Consider the following 20,687-nt stretch of genomic DNA (forward strand, 5'->3'; position numbering starts at 1 on the left):
CATCGAGTGTCAGTCCTCCCGCCGGTGCAGAACGGCTTCTGGCGGCGCCTGTGCGTGGCCGCGGCGGAGGAAGCGGAAGGGCTGGGAAGATGGCGGCGGCGGGGAGAGCCTGGGGCAGCCGGGGGATGAAGGCTGCTGCGGGGAGCTGCCGAGCCCAGCTCCCAGCATGGTGGGGGCTGCTTCTCGCCGTGCTGGCAGCGGGTGAGGCTGGCTGGGAGAGGGGCGGGGCAGGGCAGGCCTGGCCTCCCCCGGTTTGGGGCCGCTCCGCGACTGAGGCGGAGGGAGGGCCTCGCCTGGCCCCCTTTGAGGTGGCGGCACTGGGAGCCCTTGCCTGTCGCCCTCTGAGTTGGGGAGGGGCTCGTCTTCCCTCTCCCTCCCCGAGTTGGGGAGAGCCTTTTGAGATGCGAAGAGCCCCTGGTTTGTCCCCCTCTGAGGTGGGGCTGTGTTTTCTCCCTAGGCTCCTGCCAGGGGAATTCTGTCGAGAGGAAGATCTACATCCCCCTGAACAAAACGGCACCGTGTGTTCGCCTCCTGAATGCCACCCACCAGATCGGCTGCCAGTGTGAGTACAGCTGCGGGGCCCTGGCGCAGCTCCTTGGCATGGTTGTGATGGGGCCTAATGCAGCTCTCCTCTTGGACTTGCCTAGATCAGTATCACCCTTGTTTTCAGCAATCTTTTCCCTCTTTTCTAATCCTGCTTTAGTAATGCTGACCTGTTTCTGCTAAACTGAGGGGTGGAGACCTTAGAGAGACTGTGTTCTTACAACCTCAAAAATCCCTGCCAAGGCAGAGAGCAGCATTTTGAGCTTTTGCAGTCAGTGCACACACAAGGCAGAACAAAGCCACGGCTTCTAGGGGTACGAGGCAAAGCTGTGAGCACCGCAGAATGCAATTAGGGGTTAACAAAGTATGAGAGGAAGGGAGCAGGAAGTGAAGAAGTGAGAAGGTGATGGCTGAAGGGAGTGGGGAGCTTGGTTGAGCTGCTTGTGCAGTGCTTGTTAACTTTGTAAGGTTTTTTGTCATGTTGAAATGGGGAAGGCAGGACCACATGACTGTTTAAAAGATAGACAAGGGAACCCCATTCAAGCTGGCTGAAGATAATGTGAGTCAGTGTTCTGCTCATTTCCGGTTCAGTTTTGCCTCCACGGTGAGCCACTCCCTGCAGCAGAGGTTGTCAGCTGCCGCTACAGGGCAGCACAGCTGCACTTGGTCTGTCAGACAACTGAGGGTACAAGGTTCTCTGCCTCGTCTTCCACCCTCTGTGTGAGCCTAGTGTTTGGTCAGACAGCTGTACGCAGTCCTGCCTTCCTGGTCACAGGCAGTTTCCGACAGTGACAGCGGTTACTAACTGTGGGGGTTGACAAAATGCTTGTTTTTATCAGTAGCTTCTTATGAAAGTCCTTTGTCTGTCATCTGTTTTCTTTGGGACGGGGCAAAATGACAAGCAGTGGACCTGCTTTGTTGCTAGTCCCCTTTGCTGTCACAATCTTTTGCCCCTTGTGCTCCTCTGGGCCTCGTGCTGAGCTGTCTTTGAGCTCTCAGTTTCTGAATTTGCAATCTTTACTCTTTGCTGAGGGGCAGCACTGAACTGCTTCTGTGACTGTGGTCCTTGAGGCAGGTCCTGTCTCCTCTGTGTGCCTTTCTTCTCAGGGCCTCAGTTTCCTGCTGTCCTTCCTTATTCTCTTCAGTCACAGGAAACTCCTAGTGCTTAGTTAGCTGAAGGTCCTTAAGTGCTTTGATGTGCTTAAACAAAAGATGCTTTCAAAGCCTGAGTGCTTATTTCTTAATCTATGCTGTTCAGCTCTTTTTTCCCCTACTAAAAGCCACTGTTCCTTTTTCTGTCCTGCTCTAGCTAAATGGTGCCATTTCACCAAATTGCTTCCTCCAGCCCTCTAATCCCATGAGGTGTTCTTCCCTGAAGCCCTTAGTAACACACTGCTCTGCTATTCCGGGATGGTTTGGGGGTGTGAATGAAGTAGATCACTGTGAAACAGGAAGGGCACACTCTCTTTCTGCAGCCTCCATCAGCGGAGATACGGGGGTGATCCACATGGTTGAGAAGGAGGAGGACCTGAATTGGGTGCTTGTTGATGGCCCACATCCACCCTACATGATATTGCTTGATGGGAACCTCTTCAACAGGTCAGTCAGTCATCATCAGTTTTTATCTTCCCAGGTTGACTGAAGCCCTAAAGACCAATATGGGTCCCTAATCTGGTGATGAAAATGTCATTTTTCAAGTGACAGATGGCAGAATCAGCCCTGACTGCACTGAAGTATAGTGAGGTAGAAACATTTGTGATTTTACTGTGGTTTAGTGCCTGAATTTGTTTCTTCTTAAATGGGCTGCTTTGCTGTTACAAGAGCTCTGCTCTGTGTAAATTCTCATGCCATGTGCATCACTGTAGCAGTTACTAAAGTTCATTAAGCAACATGATTAAGATTGCTCGCATCTCTTCCTGGGCAGGAAAGAAGTAGCTGAAGTTTTCTGCTTGTTGCTATATGGATAATCTTATGCAGTTCTGAGAAGAAAAAGGGACGTGTTGGTTATTCTGATCAAAAGCATCATGACATGCTCAACTGTAATAAGCCAGCATTAGCATGTCTTGGAATTGTAACTCTTCATTAATTAATTCATAATTTCTGTTGTATTTTCTGTCTTCCAGGAGGGTAATGCTGCAGCTGAAGGGAACCTCACGAGTGTCAGGCCTTGCTGTAGCCATTTCCAAACCTAGCCCTCCCCAGGGATTCTCTCCTGGTTTGAAGTGCCCCAATGATGGGTTTGGTAAGGAAATGTTAAGTCTTTATCCTTGTTAGGAGGAGGAGGAATAGTGCCTTTACATTGTATGGTCAAAGAAAGAAGCGCAAAGGATAGCTGAAATTGCAGCTGCACTTTAATGTCAAAATGGTGTTTAAGATAACAGGCTCAATATGTTCTTTCAAAGTAGTTGGCCTGAGCTGGAATCTCATCATTTCTCAGCAAAGGCTGGGGCAGGTGTTTAGGGGAAGACTGTTATATAAGCTGGCTAAAACAGCATTAAGTCACTAAAGTGTTAAACCTGACCAAGGGTTGTTGTAACTTCTTTAACATGTGAAAGTTGTACTTTGTCCACACGTGATCATTAAAGCATCTTGTGTTTGCATAGATTGAGTGGAGTGTGTGTTAACCTCTCTAGGCCAATTGCTACCTTTTAAAATTACATTCTGCCTCCCTGAACTCCCCTTGTGGTTTCAGTTAGGTTTTCATTTCACTATTTTTTCATGCAGCAAATTTACTGTATTGCACTTTGAGGGGAGAAATTGCTACACCTTCTATCGTTTGCACAAAGCTTTCTGCTGTGAAGGATGCCATGTATGCTCCTGAGATGAGTTTGGTGTGCTGGCATTTGTTGTGTCTCTGCCTTCATGCTGTTTGCACAGTATCTAGGTGTTAAAATGATTGGCACATTACGGATGCCTTAGGGGTACTTCCAGCACATGATGAGCTCAGAAAATACGGGTTTGTATGTTCCTCCTTTTGAAATATAATGTTTCTCTGTGTGCCTCCTCCACTCTCTCAGCATGTGATAAATGCTCACTGAGTGCTCATGCCAGCCTCCTGGCATGTGATGGCTTTGAGCATGCATGTTTCTCATTCTCTCTGTGTGGCACAGCGCTCTGTCTCTGCCACTCTGCCGCATACAGTGACCAACTCCATCTCTCCAAGCTTTTGTCAGCTGGTTCCTCAGCCCATAATAGTGCTCATTCTGTATTTGCTGCTATTTTCTCAGCAGGCCCTACCTCTCCTGCAGTCTGTTATTCTCATGCAGGCTCAGATTTGTCCATTTCTTTCTGTTTCCAGGTGTCTATTCCAAAGATTATGGCCCTCAGTTTGCACACTGCAATAAGACTGTGTGGAATCCTCTGGGGAGTGGGCTTTCGTATGAGGATTTTGACTTCCCTATTTTTCTCCTTGAAGATGCCAATGAGACACAAGTTATTAAGCAGGTACTGCACTTCCTCAGTGAGTAGGAGAGGGGAACTGCTGCACTATTCGGGAAAGGGGGCAGAAGTTTTGTTTTCTCTCAGCTTAGATGTTGAAATCTACAGTAAAAATGTATCGTCCAATTTTATATGCAGTATACAATGCTGTTACAGAAAGGCTAAGTTTTGTAATGATTTTACTTCCATCCAGTGTTATCAAGACCATAATGTTCCTCGTGACGGATCTGGCCCCGAGTACCCTCTCTGTGCCATGCAGCTTTTTTCCCACATGCATGCTGTCACCAGCACGGTTACCTGCATGAGACGCAGCTCCCTCCAAAGCACCTTCAGCATTAATCCAGGTGAGCAGATTCCTCTTTCCTTGTCGTGATGTTGGATAAGGCTGGTGGTAAAAATCCCAGTGGAATACAGTTGTGCAAAAGAAAGAAGATTTTAGAGTTTCTGTAAAGGCTTGCTTGCCAACTGAGCCTTTCCAAAATAAACTATTCAAGTGGTAAGGAATTTTTGGCTATGTTTGTCATCAGTTTAGAAAATAATATGTAGAAGAGGTGCTGGCTGAGAAAGGTACCTAATACCTGCTACATAGATCATCAAGAATGGCTCTGAGATTACTGCTCCATTAGACTGTGTGTACATGAATTGAAATCCTGGTCTTGGTGAATGTTTTGCCAGTGACTTTACCCCTGCTGAGCAAAAGCGTGCTCCTCTGATAGACCCACTGATGAGCTACAGCTGACCAGAAAGCTCATTTCTCACTTATCACTGCTGTAGTCTCAAGTAATGTTGCTTCTGCTTCCTAGAGGTTGTATGTGATCCTCTTCTTGATTACAATGTGTGGAGCACCTTGCAACCTATCAATTCCTCTGGAAAAGTCGATCCCGAGAAGGAAGTTATTATTGTCGCTACACGAGTAGGTACCTCTTAATCTTGCTTTGTAGAGCATGGGTTGGAAGGATTCTGGGAAGATGTGGGCTTAGGGTCTCGTGGGAATAGACTTCTCATATGTTTTTCATTTCTTCCTGTATTCCAAACCTTTTAGATCTGACTGGCTATTGTGTTTCTACAGGTACAAGCCTTTTAGTTGGTGGGTTTACCTGCTCTTTCAGTATAAGGACATTTGCCTTTTGTTTCTTTCCATCTTGTTATGTGAGACTTTTTTCAGCATTTTCTTCACTGATGGAACCAGACAAGTAGAAATAGCTAGCATGTCTGTTATGCTTTCCTAAGATACTTCACATCCTCAGAAAGCGTTGCAGAGAGGGAGACGGCATGGTTGGCTCATCTGTATCTTTTTGGGGGGGAAAGGCTGGATCACATGGAGATCTTCTTGTGTGTCAAGCAGTGAGTCAGCGTCAGAGCTGAGAAAGAAGTTCACTTCCCCATCTAGCAGTCTGTTTTACAGTCACTTTACACTCTCCAGAGATGCAAGTTCAAAACTCCATTTTGTCACCATCTCAGAGCCTCATGCTGAACAGTGATGCTAGCATTAAAATTACGGCATGCTTGATAATCCCAGTTTTCAGATCAGGGCTGAGGGGTGGTGGTGGTGGCAGGGCTCTGAGGCCTTAGGACTGCCATGGCAATGCAACTGGTATTTTAAGTTTCATTAGGTGGGGTGCTTTGATTCTTCCCTTGTAAGTAGGATGAGTGGGATAGGAGAGAGGTGATAGATTTGATTTCCCAATACAGTATTCCTCTGTCTATTTGCACATTTCTTACACCTCCTGTTCATGCTTACAGATTGACAGCCATTCCTTCTTCTGGAACATTGCACCTGGAGCAGAGAGTGCTGTCTCTTCTTTTGTGACCCACTTGGCTGCTGCTGAAGCCCTTCATAAAGCATCAGATGTTCATTTGCTGCAAAGGAATATAATGTTCACCTTCTTCCAAGGGGTAAGAGCAGCAGCATCGCTCCACCATTTGGCTTGTTCTAAGATAGCAAATCAGCCCTTGGCTCCCTGCAAATGAACTTTTTCCATACTCTTCGTGCAGAGTCATTTGTCTGCATCCCCACACCATGGTTCTCTCCACTCCCCCAGTGAGAACAGGATCTTAATTGCATTGGGATAACAACAGCAGATGGAGCTTCCACTGGGGCAACGCATATTCTGCCCCACAGTTCATTCTGGATGAATGATTCAAACTTTGCTTTCCCTCCTGTCTCCTCCCATTGTGCCTGTCTGTATGTCTGTTCTCTGCCTCACCCCCGTTCAGGAGGAACTGCAATGGCCAGGCTTTAAATTCTGAAATGAAGCCCAGAAAAGGCTAGATTAAAAATATATGTGTTGACAGCAGCAAAATGTAGCTCATTTCTGAGAGCCCAGCACTGGAGTTGGCAGCTGTGGAAAAGCAGAACAAGCACGTAGAGGAGGGACTGATGGCCAACAGCTGATGTTCCCCTCAAGGCATCTACATTGATGGCTTCTTTTGTGCAGCTTTGTGAAGCTGGCTCCCACAGCCCCATGCTGTGGCCATGTGATTCCCTTCATTCACCCTCCTCAGCACCAATATCCCTAGTCAGGATTTCCCTGGGGGAGACAGGCATACAGTGCTATGGAGCAGACATTCTCTGTCATGCTCCCGGGATGTAGGAGGAATGATAAGACTTGGCTGTAAATTAGTCAAGGGGGAAGTCTGGTGGCTGGCTGACTTCACTGCCCTTCTTTGTCGTGGGGATTCTCTTCTTAGGGGCACCTATTCTTCCCCAGGCAATGCTCAGCTTTTTGCAGCTCCCATGACAAACTCATTTCTGTCATCTAGCCTTCCCTCCCTTTTTTCCAGGGAAACAGACACCCCTCCTTTCAGGAAAGCTTCATATGTTTAATTCCTGGAATAGAGAATTGCCCTTTTCCCTGACTTGCTGTCCTCCTTACCAAAAAACAAAGAGGATGACTTATGCCAGAGTGAAGGCTGTAGTAATGCCTCTCTGCTGTTACTCACAGAAACAGTATCTTGCTAGATATCAATGCTTACTTAAGTCTAACTTTGCCTCCGTGCCTTTCTTGCTTGTGGAATTCAGTAGCTGTCCCCTGGTTTTTTTTGCTCTTTGCCTTCCTTTTTGTCCTTTGCTGCATCCTCTCCTACAACACCTTTGTCTTTGGAGCCAGGCACAATGTAATATTTACTTTGGTCTTTTGGTGTGTGCCAGGCTATGTGAACCTTCAGAAATGCTTGGTGCAGCAGTTGGCCCTCGAACTCCTGGTTGTGTTCCACCTCAGCGCCTCAAATATTGCTGTTAGTTGTGCCAAGCAGCTCTCCGTATGTGATTCATGTATTAATTTTTTTTCTGTTGTAGGAGACCTTTGATTATATTGGCAGCTCACGAATGGTGTATGATATGGAAAAAGATAAGTTTCCTCTCCGCTTGGACAACATTCATTCATTTGTGGAGTTGAATCAGGTGCGGGATAAGTTAGGGAACCTTTTTATTCCCTGTTTCTCTGTGATAATTTAGCTGTGGTTTTCCCAGCTAGCCTTCCACTGTTTTTGATTTTTTTCCTTGGACTGGACCTCCCTGCTCTGCAAGACTCAGTGATGTCCAGTCATGTACTTATGGTGGGGTTTTTTTTTTCTTGAAGGTGGCTCTAAGTAATGACTCAATTCTATGGATGCATACAGACCCTGTCTCTCGGATGAATGAATCTGTTGAAGTGCAGGTAATAGAAAGCAATCTGTAGTCATTCATCTAACCAAAATGCTGTGGGATCTTTAGCACACTGCAAATGATCAGGATGTTAACCTTTCCAGAGAAATTACACATCCAGAAGAATAGCAGAACAGTGCCATTTTCTCTTCTTTCAGGTTAGAAACTTGCTAGATATTCTGAGTAATAGCAGCGTGGGAGCAAACATGACTTTGCAAGAAGCTGGATATTCGCAGCCTCTTCCCCCATCTTCCTTCCAGCGCTTCCTCCGGGCCCGGCACATCCCTGGAGTGGTCCTAACTGACCACAAGACTGCCTTCCAGAACAGGTACTTTTCTGGGGTCAGTGGACGCAGGCTGGCCCATAGCCGAAGGCAGCAGAGCCGGCAGAGGGCATCTGAGCTCCTGCAACACCTCTGCCAGGGGTGTGCTGCCTAACATCCATGTAGAGCGGTAGTCCCCGCGGGGGAGCAGAGGAGCAAACATGTGCCATGGGATTGAACAAGCGCAACATAATTATTCTGACAACCGAAAGAAATCCAGTTTTGTACAGAAAATGTTCCCCACAGCTGGCTGGAAGCCAGAGGTGAGCAAATGGCAACTGAGTGTGCCTAAGCCTCATCTGTTCTTCCAGAAGCTAGCTGACTTTTTTTTTTCTTTTTTTTTTTTTTTTTAGTATAGCTTTCTATTTGTGATGGCAGAAAGCCCCAGGCATTGGAAAGGGCACTTTCATTTACCCCACATGACCCTACTGCAGCATGTTCCTTGGGTATCCCCTGCTCCTCTGCAACTTTGGAAGTGGAAATGTAGGGTAGAGGACAGACATATGTTTCTCCCCTCTTCCCTAAACTCTTCAAATTGTCTCTTTCCCTTCACCTTCTATCCTTTTCTACTGTTTCTGAGGATCTCTGTAGCAATCAGGGGGAAGTAGCTTCCCTTTCACCTCTAAATCTGCACTGCTGTAAAGGGGTGGGAAGAGGTGGAGTGGAGCAAAGCGCAACTCACTGCGGTGTGACCCATCTTTGGACTGGGGGGATTAGTCCCAGACTGGCTGGGAATGTCAGGCGCAAAGACCATGCAGTGGGCTTTCAGCCCAATTCCCAGTTCAACTGCATGTGCTGCAGATGCCTTGGTGTAAATCTCTCATAGAGTTCACTTGGAATTCCTTGCCGCCTTCAAGATAAGGCATTAATAAAATCCACTGGCACGACTTGCATCAAAAGCCTTCTTCCCAGGAGACCTTCTGCATGGGTTGTCCTTGCCTCAGTTTCTCTACCCATTTAATAGATTGGGCTGTTGTCCACCTGAAAGCTAATCACAGCTTCTAAATTGCTTGGAGATCCTCAGATGGGAGAAGCTGTGGAAGGGCCAAGTTAATTATAAAGCCTCATTAAATGGTTTAAGGAGCGTGTGGCAGGGCAGTGCTTTGGCAGGGCTGTATCTCTGCTCCCAGGAGACTGCTCCCACTGTTTGCTTTAGGCATACTCGGAATTTAATTCCGTGCCCTGTGGTTTCTTTCTGCCCCTCCCCAACCTCTGTTTGCCTTCTTTTCAGATACTACCAGAGCTTGTATGACACTCCAGAGAACATCCGGATGCAATATCCCGAGGGGCTTAGCCCTGAGGAGACCTTGGAGTATGTCACAGACACAGCCAAGGTTCCTACTTTGCATTTTCTCTAGCTGCTGTATCTGGGGTGGATGGGGCTTTGGGTAAGGGCAGATAGAAGCAGGGTCATGGGAAGAGGGGGAAAGCTGTTTCCAAAAAGGGTAGAAAGAAGGTGGGAGTGCTTTGTATAGTGACAAAGGCAATAGGCACTCAAATGCTAGCACAATGTAAGCATTTTGATGGATGTGTAGATTCTGGCTTGCTCTCCTTGCTTGTTTTGCTGGATCTGCCTATCTTGATTAACACAGAGCACTCTTCCTTTGCAGTCCCTGGCAGAAGTTGCCACAGTGGTCGCCCGTGCTCTCTACCGGCTTGCGGGGGGAGCCAACAACACCTCTGCTATTCAGGCAGATCCAAAAACGGTACGAGCAGATGGAATTGAGTCCCTGGCATCTCTTATGAGCCCTCACGTACTTCCCTTCTGTCTCTGTTTATGTGTGTTTACACAGCATGCTGTCCTGTCTGTTTCCATGAGGGCTTTGCCTCCCCCCCTTCTCTCTTTCCCCACCACAGCTGAATAAAAAACCTTTCACCCTTCTCCAGTTCCTTGCCTCTTGATCTCAGGGCAGACATCAAGCTTCACGAGCCCTGTACAGAACAGAGCTCCTTTATCCTCGTTCCACAAAGCAGAAGAGGAAGCTGAGGTGAAATGGCAGTGTGTGCCACAAGGATCAGCTAAGGAGTCAGTGGAGCTGGAATCAAACCCAATTCTCACAGCTCAGTCCTGACTTATATACAGTTGTGAGATACAGTCTCTCCTTTGCTGTGCTCTTGGCCCCTGTAGCGAAAACATCTGTAAGCCAAATAATTTTGAGAGGTATAGCTGTTAAGATGCTATTTTCTCTCCTCTTTGTATAAACCAATTTCCACCTCTTTCCAGGTGTCTCGAATGCTGTATGGATTTCTGATTAAAATGAACAATTCCTGGTTTCAGTCCATCATTAAACCAGACATAAAAGGAATTCTGGGTAAGAGCAACATAGGGAAGAAGAACAAGGGGATGGGTTTGACCCTATATGGTACCTGGCAGCTTTCTAAAGCGCTATGCTAGCATTGTCTGCTTCTGGCCGTCTCCCCGTCAATCCCATTTCTCTGACTGTTCCAGGTGATGTTCCCCAACATTACGTCGCTGTTTCCAGCCCTGTGAACACTACCTACCTTGTACAGTACGTCCTGGCCAACCTCACAGGCACTGTTGTTAACCTCACCAAGGAAGAGTGCCTGAACCCTGAAAAAACACCCAGCAGTGAGAAAGAAGTATGTATCCATTAGAGTGGGGTGATAGGTAAGGACAGATCTGCTGTCCAATTTGCTGATTTCTGCTTTTGAGGAAAGCTGGTTAGGATTGTTTTTTATTGCTCATAATAACACATGGGAGAACTGGGAAACTCCTCCAGCAAGGAGGCATCTCTTAATGCCAAAGGGCAGGGGAGGAGTGGGCAAAAGGATCCCTTTACAGTGACAGCAGTCAGAAAAGCCCCTCTCTCTCTCTCCCCAAAGACAGGTAATGTTCCAGAACAAGGGATGGTCTGGTTATTTGCTAGTGGCTGTTTGCTGTCTCTTACTCTCCTGTTTTCTTTGCAGCTGTATGAATATGCCTGGGTGCAGGGTTCTCTGGAGCCAAACTCAACATCACGAGTCCCTTACTGTGTTCGGTCAACTGTTCACCTAAGCAAAGCACTCTCTCCTGCCTTTGAGCTGAGGCAATGGGGATCTACAGAGTACTCCACATGGACAGAGAGTCGGTGGAAAGAGATCCATGCCCGAATATTTCTGGTAGCCAGCAAGGAACTAGAGGTGAGTTTGTACATGTCTGAAAAAGAAAGTAAAGAAAGAAGTGTGGCTAGCTTTGAATAACATTTCCTGACAGCTGGAGAAACAGTTCAGAGTTTGTTACAAGATCTTGTGCCATCATCCTGTGTGAGCTCCCTAGTTAAGAGCAGCCAGGCTTTGATCCTTGAAAACAAGGTAACCAAGAATGTATCACTGGTGATAACCCTACCACCTCCAGCCATTTGTGGGTTAATAATATAGTCGCTGGAGCTGAGACAGTGCAGAGTAATCAAGAGTCCCATGAGCAGGCTGAGCTCTGTGAATAAAAGATAGAAGTGACAGGAGTCTTAACCCCTTCCCCAAGCCCACGGAGACAAGCCCGTGAGTCTGACTGTTAAGGTGTTTTGCCTGATGTGCAACCCAGATCTTCCTTCCTGCAGTTCAAATCCCCTCTCAACCGTGCAGAAATAACTTTTGCACAAACCTTCACAAATGAAAGCTGCTGTTGGTTCAGTGTCTCAGATTCTATGTACCCCTGAGCTGGGTGTGATGTGGCTTAAGTGCCAGCAGAATAGGGGTTAAGTGTACAGTCACTTTGGGACTCTCTGCCTCTCTTGATGCCCTCTGGTTGGCTGTTAATGATGTCATACCCTGTCAGGACAGACTCAGGAGTGCACAGTGCTGTTGTCATCATGTGCTAGCAGTAAGCCACCCAAAGGCCATGCAAGCCCAGGCAATTGTTGCATCTCTCAGTTAGTTATTTGAAATCTGAGCAATTTATTTGTGTGGCGCTGGGCCTTTTTAACACTGTCAGGCAAGCACAATGCCCTGCCTGTGTCTGTCGGCCTGTTACAGCCCAGTAGATACTGGTGCCCTGGAGAGGCACAGTTTGAGCCCAGCCATCCCTGAAGTGTTGACCCAATAGAAAATGTACTGAGAGAGTTGTAGCGGCACATGAGTGTCTGGCTGCTGTATGAGTACTGTTCTGAGATATCCAGGGGAGACTGGGCATGGCAGTCCTAGCATGCAAGGAAAAGGGTTGACAGGCCTTATTGGTCTGGAACTTAGGCTTCAGGAAAGGTGCTGAGCAGGAGGTAATCTCGGTTATGCAAAGGCTATTGGCAGATGTTGATTCTGCCAGCAACTGTGCTTGTTGAAGGCATTTACAGTCCTCACGGGAGGAGGTGACAGTTCATGCAGGAGTAGCCAAAGTGTCACATTAAATGCTTGCTAAAAATCCTTGCAAACTGCGTCGACCACTCTGAAACGCAATACATTCTTTATCTGTGATACAACTTTCTTACCTTTTTCTCTTAAACATCAGTTTGTGTGCTCTGTTGATAACTACAAAAGCTGGCCTGATCCTCTCTGGCAGTTGCTTTTGTCTGAGGCTAGGAGGTCCTCAGAGTATCTTTTTGTTTCAATGTACATAGTGCCTCAGTAGTGAGCTGCTCTCTGTAGCTTTCTCTGAGACCCCCATTTGATGCAAATTGTGAGGTGCTGCAGGTCTGTGTTTGTAACAACAATGCTAAGTGTTTCTCATCCCTTCCTAGATAATCACTTTGGTTGTGGGCATTGCCATTCTGATCTTCTCTCTCATCGCCACGTATTTTATCAACGCCAAAGCAGATGTACTTTTTAGCATCCCACGGGACCCTGGGGCTGTGGCTTACTGAAGATGCTCTCGGGGCTTGAGAAGTCTTAGCCCTTGGATTACAATTGTCAAAGATAAAACTACACTGGAATGCCCCTCTCTCTGGATAGGGATGCAAATGTTTCTCTCCAGAGCTTCCCTGCTCGGGTTCTGGGAACTGAGCCCTAAAACTTAAGAGACTTTCCCAGAAAACCGTGCCGACCAAGCCCTAAAGAAACTGTGACTGAGAAGTTCCCAAAACCTTTCTTTTTAATTTGTCCTTACTTCTGAGCAACTTGAGAGGATTGGTCCTGAATGCCACTGAGACGACAATGTGATGGATGTGTTCCCTAAATGAAGGCAAGGGTGGAAAGCGTAAAGGTATTTTCTCTGGGATGTATGTGGACCAGCAGATTTCCATGGTGTCTGACAGCACAGGTTGCCTGTTAATGTCCAACAGTTGCTGTGAGTCTGTGTATACTACAATGCAGGGAGGGCAAGATGTGTTTAACAGATGATTAGGTGTAAAATGTCCTTTTTTTTAATGGTGCAATATTTTCTGGGTTTCATATATATATAAACAGTTCCGTTTAATTAAAAAAAAAAAAATCTCCACTTACAAATTAACCCATTGCCTGTTTTGTCTTAGTTGCTGCCAAAAGGACCAAAAACGCTGAGTGTTGCAATGTGTTTTGGTCTTGGGAGAAAGAGAGTTTGTCTGATTTGGTTTTTGACTCGCATTGAAACTTTTAATTCTTTCTACAGCTGGACAAAAGAAAGACATTGTGCTCTTAGACAGGACAGGGAATTAACTTGCTGTTGTTTAGACTGTAAGCTCTCCAAGGCAGGGATGGCCGATCACTCCAAACAGCGCTTTGTACCATGGTACCTTGATCTCGGTCGATCCCTAGGCACTGGTATAATAAACATGTTTTTTTAATGAGCATGCTCACACACTTTGTTTCCTTCGATGCTATTGCTTAGTGTCCAGCAAGACTGGACTCTCAGTGCTAGCGGTTGTGACTGACCAGGCACTTCGATATTCCTGGTTGTTCCTTTTGTATGAAAATTCACTTGTTCTTCAGCAATCGTGATTTAAAGGTGCAATAGTGCTGTTGTCCAAAGCGAGGAGCTCAAAAATAGGTAGAGAGGATTAATTCCAGAAATCAGAGCTGACTAGCACTAAAGCAGACATCACTTTCCCTTCCCTAGAGGACAGTGAGGGCTTATTGTTTTTAAGTCTTTTCTCAATGAGGCACACACTCTGGAGTTTTAAAGTAATTCAGACCTTGTACTTTCAGTGCTACCCTGAGGGAGACTTTTTCCACTTGCTAGTGCATCCTGCTATCAGGAAACTGCTCCTGATACTTGGTGGAATGTTTCTGTGCCTGATTTCTTTTAATTTCTCCTAGCAATGCTGAAGAAACTCATATCTCAATTTACATGGAGATATCTTGTCTTTACAATAAGGATTTTCATAGCCTCTAACTCCTAATCTTTGGACTCATTCCAACTTTGTCAGAACCCCAGAAAATCAGTTCCCCAGAATTATGCAAGTAAGCTATTTCTGTGCATGGAAGTACTTGGGGTGAGACGGAGGACCTCAAGACAGCATGTGGTCTGGCAGAGAATTTTGTAGAATGTGTTTTTCCTTCCCTAAGGTAAGTTCATTCTGGTTTTGTACATATCAAAATGCAAATGCTTAATTCAAGGTGGAGCAGTGCTGTGTGGAGAGATGTTGGGATCAGTGATGGCTAATCAGCAAATTGGGTCAATATACACAGGGTTCTTGATAATTTTCAAATTAAAAGTGCGTCTGTCCTTCCCATACTGCTCACTCTCCTGTCTTTCAAATCTAGATTCTGTGCTCGGGTTTGAGCTTTTTTGATTTTTTCCTTTTTCTTTCCCTGAAGTTTTCTGGTTGGAATTTTTTTCCCTCCTTGTTTTCCCCATACAAACAGGAGTAAACCCTTTTACCACTCCCAGCCCCATTTTCCACTCCCAGCTTTTTGTTCAGAGCTGCTCTCTGGCGAGGCAAACAAACAGCTGCCTCCGTTGTCTGTGCCTACGCCGCTCCTTGGATGGCCAACAGGTCTCCCCTGTGGACAGTGCAATGAGCAACCCTCCTATCAGTGGCTGACAAAAGGAGGGGAGAAGCAAGGGGGCTAGGCTGGCAGGCGCTGCAGCAGAGACACATTTTCCCTCCTGCTGCCAATGCTGGAGAACACCGCAAGTCTTCGCTTGACTGTCAGCCCAAAATTTACCCTGAGCTGGGGGTTTGCATGTCCCTCAAACTCTCTTGGTGCCAGCAGTATCGCTCGCTGCTCAGAGGGGTAAAAGGAAGGCAGTAGCCATTAGTGTTTCCAGCCCTCCTCATTTTGTTTTGCCATGGTCAGTAAATTTGTTTTGCTCAACTGGCTTTTGATGACGAGGCTTGCGCCGTGCAGATCTGAGCCTTCCCTCCTCTGGGGAATTGGGCCTGACTGTTGGATGAAAGGGGGTGGGGAAGAAATAGTCAGGATTGCAGGATTCATCTGGGAAGTAAATAAGCTACAAGAGTGAATCCTACTCCCTAGGTTTCTCTTCCCTGTCCAGCCCCAGACTGGCTGCAGCTGCTTCCCTTCCTCTCACAGAGAGAGAATCTCACCGGTGACACGGACCCCGCTACTGCCCTGTTTCACAGGGGTGAGGGGATGCTCTTGAGATCTTGAGGTGAATGGTATTTGAAATACAAAGGTGTTTTGTTAAAGTAAAGCCAATGTTGGTGAAAGCTGCTTTTTGTGACGTGGAGAATGAAATCTCATTTTACACAGAAACAAGACCATGCAAAAAGTTCTTATGTTCACTTGCATCCCTCTCCAGATCATAAACGGGGCAAGATGGGAGGAATTGGGATCTCTGTGACCTATTCAGTCGTTTAGTCTCACTCCTGATCTTCAAACAAAGAGCTGACAGTGGATTTGGGAGCGCTCATTCACCTCTGCTGGGACCAGGAAAGTCTCTGCTGCTTTTGTGTACGACTGCTCAAACGCTGCCCTTTAGGGAATTGCTGTCTGCTGCTTTAAGCCCGGAGTTAGTGTCTTAGCCCTGGAAAGGCTCGCTCTTAAGCCATCCTTTCCATACCTTCAGAGTACAGTTATCTGCAGTAGATACATGTCCCCAGTTCAAAAATGAAACAGGTTTGACCCCTTGTGTGTCTTCCTTCATAATGTACAGTAGCTGCCTTTGGTTTGGGGCTGAGTTGTATCTCTAGTTCCTCCTTGCTATCCTGGTATAACAGCAGCTGTCCTCAGCTGTGCAAACCTTAAAGTTGATAACTCCCCTGATACACTTTCCTCCATCACTCCTGACATTATATGCATTAATTAGAGCATCCCTAATGCTAATAAGCAATGGGGAATAAGTGCCTTCTCAGTACATTAATGTGCAAAATAGTTTGAGTATCGGCAAACATGTAGATTTACTTTTATCTTTGCGATAGAAGCAAAATTACTGAGTTCTGAGGAACAACTGTGTATTTTGATGTGTGCTGGCTAAATAAGGTAGAGTCTAAGTTGTGCTGGGTGACAGTGCAAAGCTGGTGGTACGGCCTTCTTTGAGGTAGGCTGACGTGAACGAGAATTCCCCCGTTCAAAGCCCATTTGCTTTGATAATTAGAAAAGTTTGCATGGGAAATTATGCAAAACATATGGAAAGCAAACAACTTTCCTGCTCCGTGTCTGGTTGTCTTTGAAGCAGCAGCTCACAGCAGAGTACCCCTGGCTGCCTCTTGGTCTAGGGAAGGGATGCAGCAAGCACCACTTGCATCTGTCGTAGCTGGTCCTGGAGGACATAGTCCAGCTGAGAAACAATTCACAGGAATGCTCTAGAGATACATAGCTGTTTTCTGGCTTTGACAGATTTCTCCTGGCAAACCTTGCTGCATTGATTTAAGATACTCTCCCAGCTGACAAAGGTTACCATTTCTCTAGCACAGTCAGCAGAGGAGACAAAAGCTCAGTCCATTTCAGTTCAGCATCACAATCAAGTTCAGATACTGGGAAAATGCTCTTTTCTGACTCTTAAGACTTTGGCTTGTTGCTCCAAAGCATGAGTACTTGAATTTCTTCCAGAACTACTACATTTTGAGGTTGTTTACATCATTCCTGGTCTAACCAGTTTTTCCTGACACTTATAGATGCTGGACAGCTTTGAGTTCTGTCCAAGCACTTGGCATCTTTGGCATCTTTTAGGCACTGAGTTCAGCAGGTCAGTTATTCTGCCAGTTTAGTGGGATGGGGTTCTGCAAGCTTTGTCCCCTGCTCAACACTTGACCAAAGAAAGAGGGAAGAAAGGAGAAAGCGGCTGAGCAGCCAAGGGCAGATTCACCCTTAAGAGATGGAGCCTGGAAGAAGCAAGTTCTGCAGCCCTCTGCCAGGGGAAAAAGAAGTGATGCAACTTCTAGCAAGTCTTGCTGAACTGCTCCTCAAAATAAACAGGCCATTGACACCAGCAAAGGCTTGGGCAGCTGCTCCCAGGGGCAGTTGCCTGTCTGCACCTTGCACTGTGTTTTGCTCTTGAAGGTAAAGGCTGCAGCTTTGAGCCTATTCCCATCTCCTCCCCACACCCAGCTCCAGTGAGTCTGGTGCTGGCAGGACAGCCCTGGAGAAGATCAACTGGACACTGGAACCACCTTTCCTGTTGTACTTGGAGAGAAGTAATTCACTATACCTGCTGCTGGCTCTTTTGGCTACAAGGTGCCAAGCCAGGAGTAGAAACCCAGGGATCTCTCTGCCTCACTTTTCTCTTGACTGTCAGTGACTGTCCTCCAAAATTCGCTTCATGCCTGTACCTTGCCTTGCATGGATCCATGAGAAGTCCTGTCCTTACCGATAACCCTGCAGACTCTCCATGGCACTCCCACCCATGCCTCTGGTACTGAGATAGTGCTTGGATTACCCCAAACCACCTCCAGCCTATATCAAAGCCCAGACTAGGTTTTTTGGGCAGCCCCTGACTCCTCTTGCTGAGGAGGGCAGCTGGCACATGCTCTCTCTGCTGTAGAGCCCCCAGGCATGTTGCTGAGACACACACTCCCGCCTTCACACACACACATAATTTGCAAGCATCAATTTCCTCTCCTCTCTCCCCACACAACTCTACCAGGGATTTCTGCACAAAAAGAAGATACCACTGACTCTCTTGACCTCTGAACTCAGCTGCCTCCCAGGAGGCAGAGGGCTGGGGCTGAGCCCAGAGAGGAGGGTTTGCAGCTGCCCTTGTGCCCTGAGGGGGGAGGCATATGGGGGTGACAGTCAATGAGACAAGGAGAAAGGAGAGGAAATGTGTGTTTTCTTAGCACCCGGCCTTCCAGCTCCTGGGAACTTTATGGCTCTGGAATATTAAGAGGCAGGAAAGTTAATTAATACCCAGAACAAAGCCAGGGCTGTTTGGCTTCTGGGAGAAGGAAGCAGTGGAGACAGGAAGAAAAAAATGGTGTCTTAAATAAGTTGTTTTTTACCTTTTGTCAGCAGCTAAAATAGAGATGAAGCCCACTGTGGGGGTGAAGGGATTGATTTTTGGAGACCAAAGAAAGAGGCTTTCTGACAAAGGGCAAGAGAGTTTGTTGGGTGAGCTATAGGAACAGCTACCATTGCCTTATTCAGGCTGGGGACAGAGCTTGGGACATCGCAGAGCAGTATTAGTAGTGCCATGCTCTCTGTCACTTCTCTAAGAAGTCGCTCTTTCTCTTACTTGAGATGACACTTCTGCTCCCTATGTAGCACCCTTTCCTCACCAGTCTTCCCAGCTTCTGCTGCCTCTCCTGTTCCCAGCACTGGAACCCAGCAGCAGTGGCTGCAGCTTGCTGGAGTCGAGCTGTCCCACAGATGGCCTTGATAGGACTGTCGTTCATCCCCTTCACTTCTCCCTCAGAGTCAGTATTGCAGTGTGGCTGGGTTCAGCTTCCAGTTGGGCTATTGCCTGCCTGATATCTAGCTCAGGATTTAGAGAGACTGAGGTCTTGCTCTACATACTGCTTTAAGGCATATACAAACAACCAGACCCTGTTTTCACAAGTGACAATTGCTTAGGCATGGATTATTCAAGGGAGAGCATTTAGCTTTAACTCCCAGATAAATACATGGAGAAAACGTGCTACCTGCCCCAAGAGCTACTCCTCTGCATGCCTTCGAAACTGCTCTAGATCTGTCTGTGCTGAATACTTTAAAGACATCTGAGCTTTGTGTGCCCTGTGCCTCAAGTGTCTGTGGAGTGGGCCTGAGCCTATCCTTTGCCTATGTAGACTGGCAGGTCTTTGGTCCATGGACCAATAAAGCGGATACAGACGTAATGGAGCCTTTGCGTGATGCTGCTGTCTAAAGGATACATTGAGTCCTGTGTCCCAGTCAAGTGCTCTGTCCTGTAGCCTATGGTCCCTCTCCAGTAGTCCTGCTGCCATGATCATTGACAACTGCTTTCTGTGTCCTACCCATGAGCAGCAATGAGGTCCAGCTGAAGGAAGGAAGTCAGCTTAGCTCAGGATAACTATCACAGCAAGCAAGGGCCATTGGCTGGCACCCAGCAGGCATCCAAGTCCAACATGTGTTTAAAATCAGGGTCTGACTACTACAAATAGGAGTGTAGGAATTGCCAGACTGGATCATGCCCAGGGTCCATCTCTGCCACCTCCCTTGTCTCTGACAGAGACCAGCACCCACTGCTGCTGGGAAAGGCACAGAAGACCCTGGAGTGACCCCACGCCCCAAATCCACAACACACTGATACCTGGCCACCTGGTTCCCACACTGGGTACCATTGCAGCTGTCTGCACCAGCTCTGCTCGACTTTGTCCTCTCTCTGCGTGCAGCAAGAACATCCAGTCAAATCTCACCACCACCACACCTGCATGTCTGTCCATCCGTCTGTCCGTCATCCAGTCAGTTGCATGCATCCCTGGAGGAAAAATACCAGAGCTAGAGAAAAAGGAAGGTAGTTTGGGGAGATACTGATTCAAGCTTGGTCTTCCCCAGCCTGCCTTGTGCAGCCCTGTGTTCCTGGGGCCCTGTCATTTTATCTCCAGCCTCTTTCACCTGCCTGTCCAGCCTGAGCGCTTGTGTGTGGTGCAATTGCTCAGAGGAGGTAGAGGGTGAGGCAGGGATGGAGGATGCTGCTTAGGACCTACAGCTCTCTGCTACCCAGGTGATCTTTCCCCAGTGCCAGCACAGCTTTAACAGTGAGGTTTCTGGGGCTAATCAAGATCGACATACAAACAAAACAGCATCTCTGCATCTCGCAGCCAGCAGAAAGGGAGAAGCAGATGGGCTAGAGGAGGCAGGGAGCTGCTGCTAAATGGATTGATGGAGAGGCCTTTAAGAGAGATGGATTGGAGAGGGAGCCGCTGGAGGAAAGGGCTGGGGCGGCCACGCTGTGAATGGGGCAGGGGCCCAGGGAGATGATGGGAAGGGAGAAAGGCCTGCAGATAACAGATGGATGGACACAAAGACTGGAAGGGAAGAGAGGGACAGATGGACAGGCAATAGAGAGTCAGGAGAAGAGAGGGATCTGGACATAATTAGATTGGATCCGATTATGACAGACTCGATTAGAGCAATATTATGATCAGGAGCTTCTGTCGCTATTTGGCTTTTAGGGGGGAACAAAGCCAGAGAGCACGTGTGGAAGGGGGACAAGCAGAGGCGAAGGGAACCGGGAAGGATGAAAGGAATGGGGTTCCTTGTGAAAGCTGTCAGTGGTGGTGGTGACAGATTGTCTAGTTATCGAGCACCGGGGCCGTCTGTCACCGACCGCTCACAAAACCTGCACTCCATAAAAGCCAGGGAGACAAAGGCGAGGAGAGGGGCTATCGGAGCCGAGAGCTTCTGTCACTAGCCAGGCAAGCATGCCCAGGGCGTGGGGAGAGCTGTGCAGATCAGGGGCCTTCTGTTATTAGTTAGGCACATGCACAAGTAAACATAGGTGTGTGTGCAAACACATGTGCTGAGGGGTGC

General features: G+C 47.4%; 1 protein-coding gene across 1 annotated transcript; it reads left to right on the forward strand.

The window, feature by feature from the left end:
• The first annotated feature begins 44 nt into the window (after positions 1 to 44).
• Positions 45 to 14,529, forward strand: NCSTN (nicastrin). The gene is made up of 17 exons (XM_052796351.1): positions 45 to 201; positions 458 to 562; positions 2,019 to 2,142; positions 2,667 to 2,785; positions 3,842 to 3,987; positions 4,175 to 4,325; positions 4,785 to 4,894; positions 5,725 to 5,877; positions 7,280 to 7,384; positions 7,563 to 7,640; positions 7,786 to 7,955; positions 9,181 to 9,283; positions 9,560 to 9,655; positions 10,174 to 10,261; positions 10,399 to 10,550; positions 10,878 to 11,090; positions 12,620 to 14,529. Exons 1-17 carry the CDS (start codon positions 90 to 92, stop codon positions 12,740 to 12,742), a joined length of 2,148 nt encoding a protein of 715 aa, XP_052652311.1. The 5' UTR covers positions 45 to 89; the 3' UTR covers positions 12,743 to 14,529.
• The last annotated feature ends 6,158 nt before the right edge of the window (positions 14,530 to 20,687 follow it).

The sequence above is a fragment of the Harpia harpyja genome, chromosome 9 (genome assembly GCF_026419915.1).
Source record: "Harpia harpyja isolate bHarHar1 chromosome 9, bHarHar1 primary haplotype, whole genome shotgun sequence".
Lineage (NCBI taxonomy): Eukaryota > Metazoa > Chordata > Aves > Accipitriformes > Accipitridae > Harpia > Harpia harpyja.

Excerpts from the sequence above, each read along its gene's own strand:
- NCSTN (XM_052796351.1), top strand. The coding sequence starts at position 90 with ATGGCGGCGGCGGGGAGAGCCTGGGGCAGCCGGGGGATGAAGGCTGCT. Across the intron at positions 2,143-2,666 it reads GATGGGAACCTCTTCAACAG|GAGGGTAATGCTGCAGCTGA; the intron begins GTCAGTCAGTCA and ends TCTGTCTTCCAG. Across the intron at positions 10,262-10,398 it reads AGACATAAAAGGAATTCTGG|GTGATGTTCCCCAACATTAC; the intron begins GTAAGAGCAACA and ends TGACTGTTCCAG.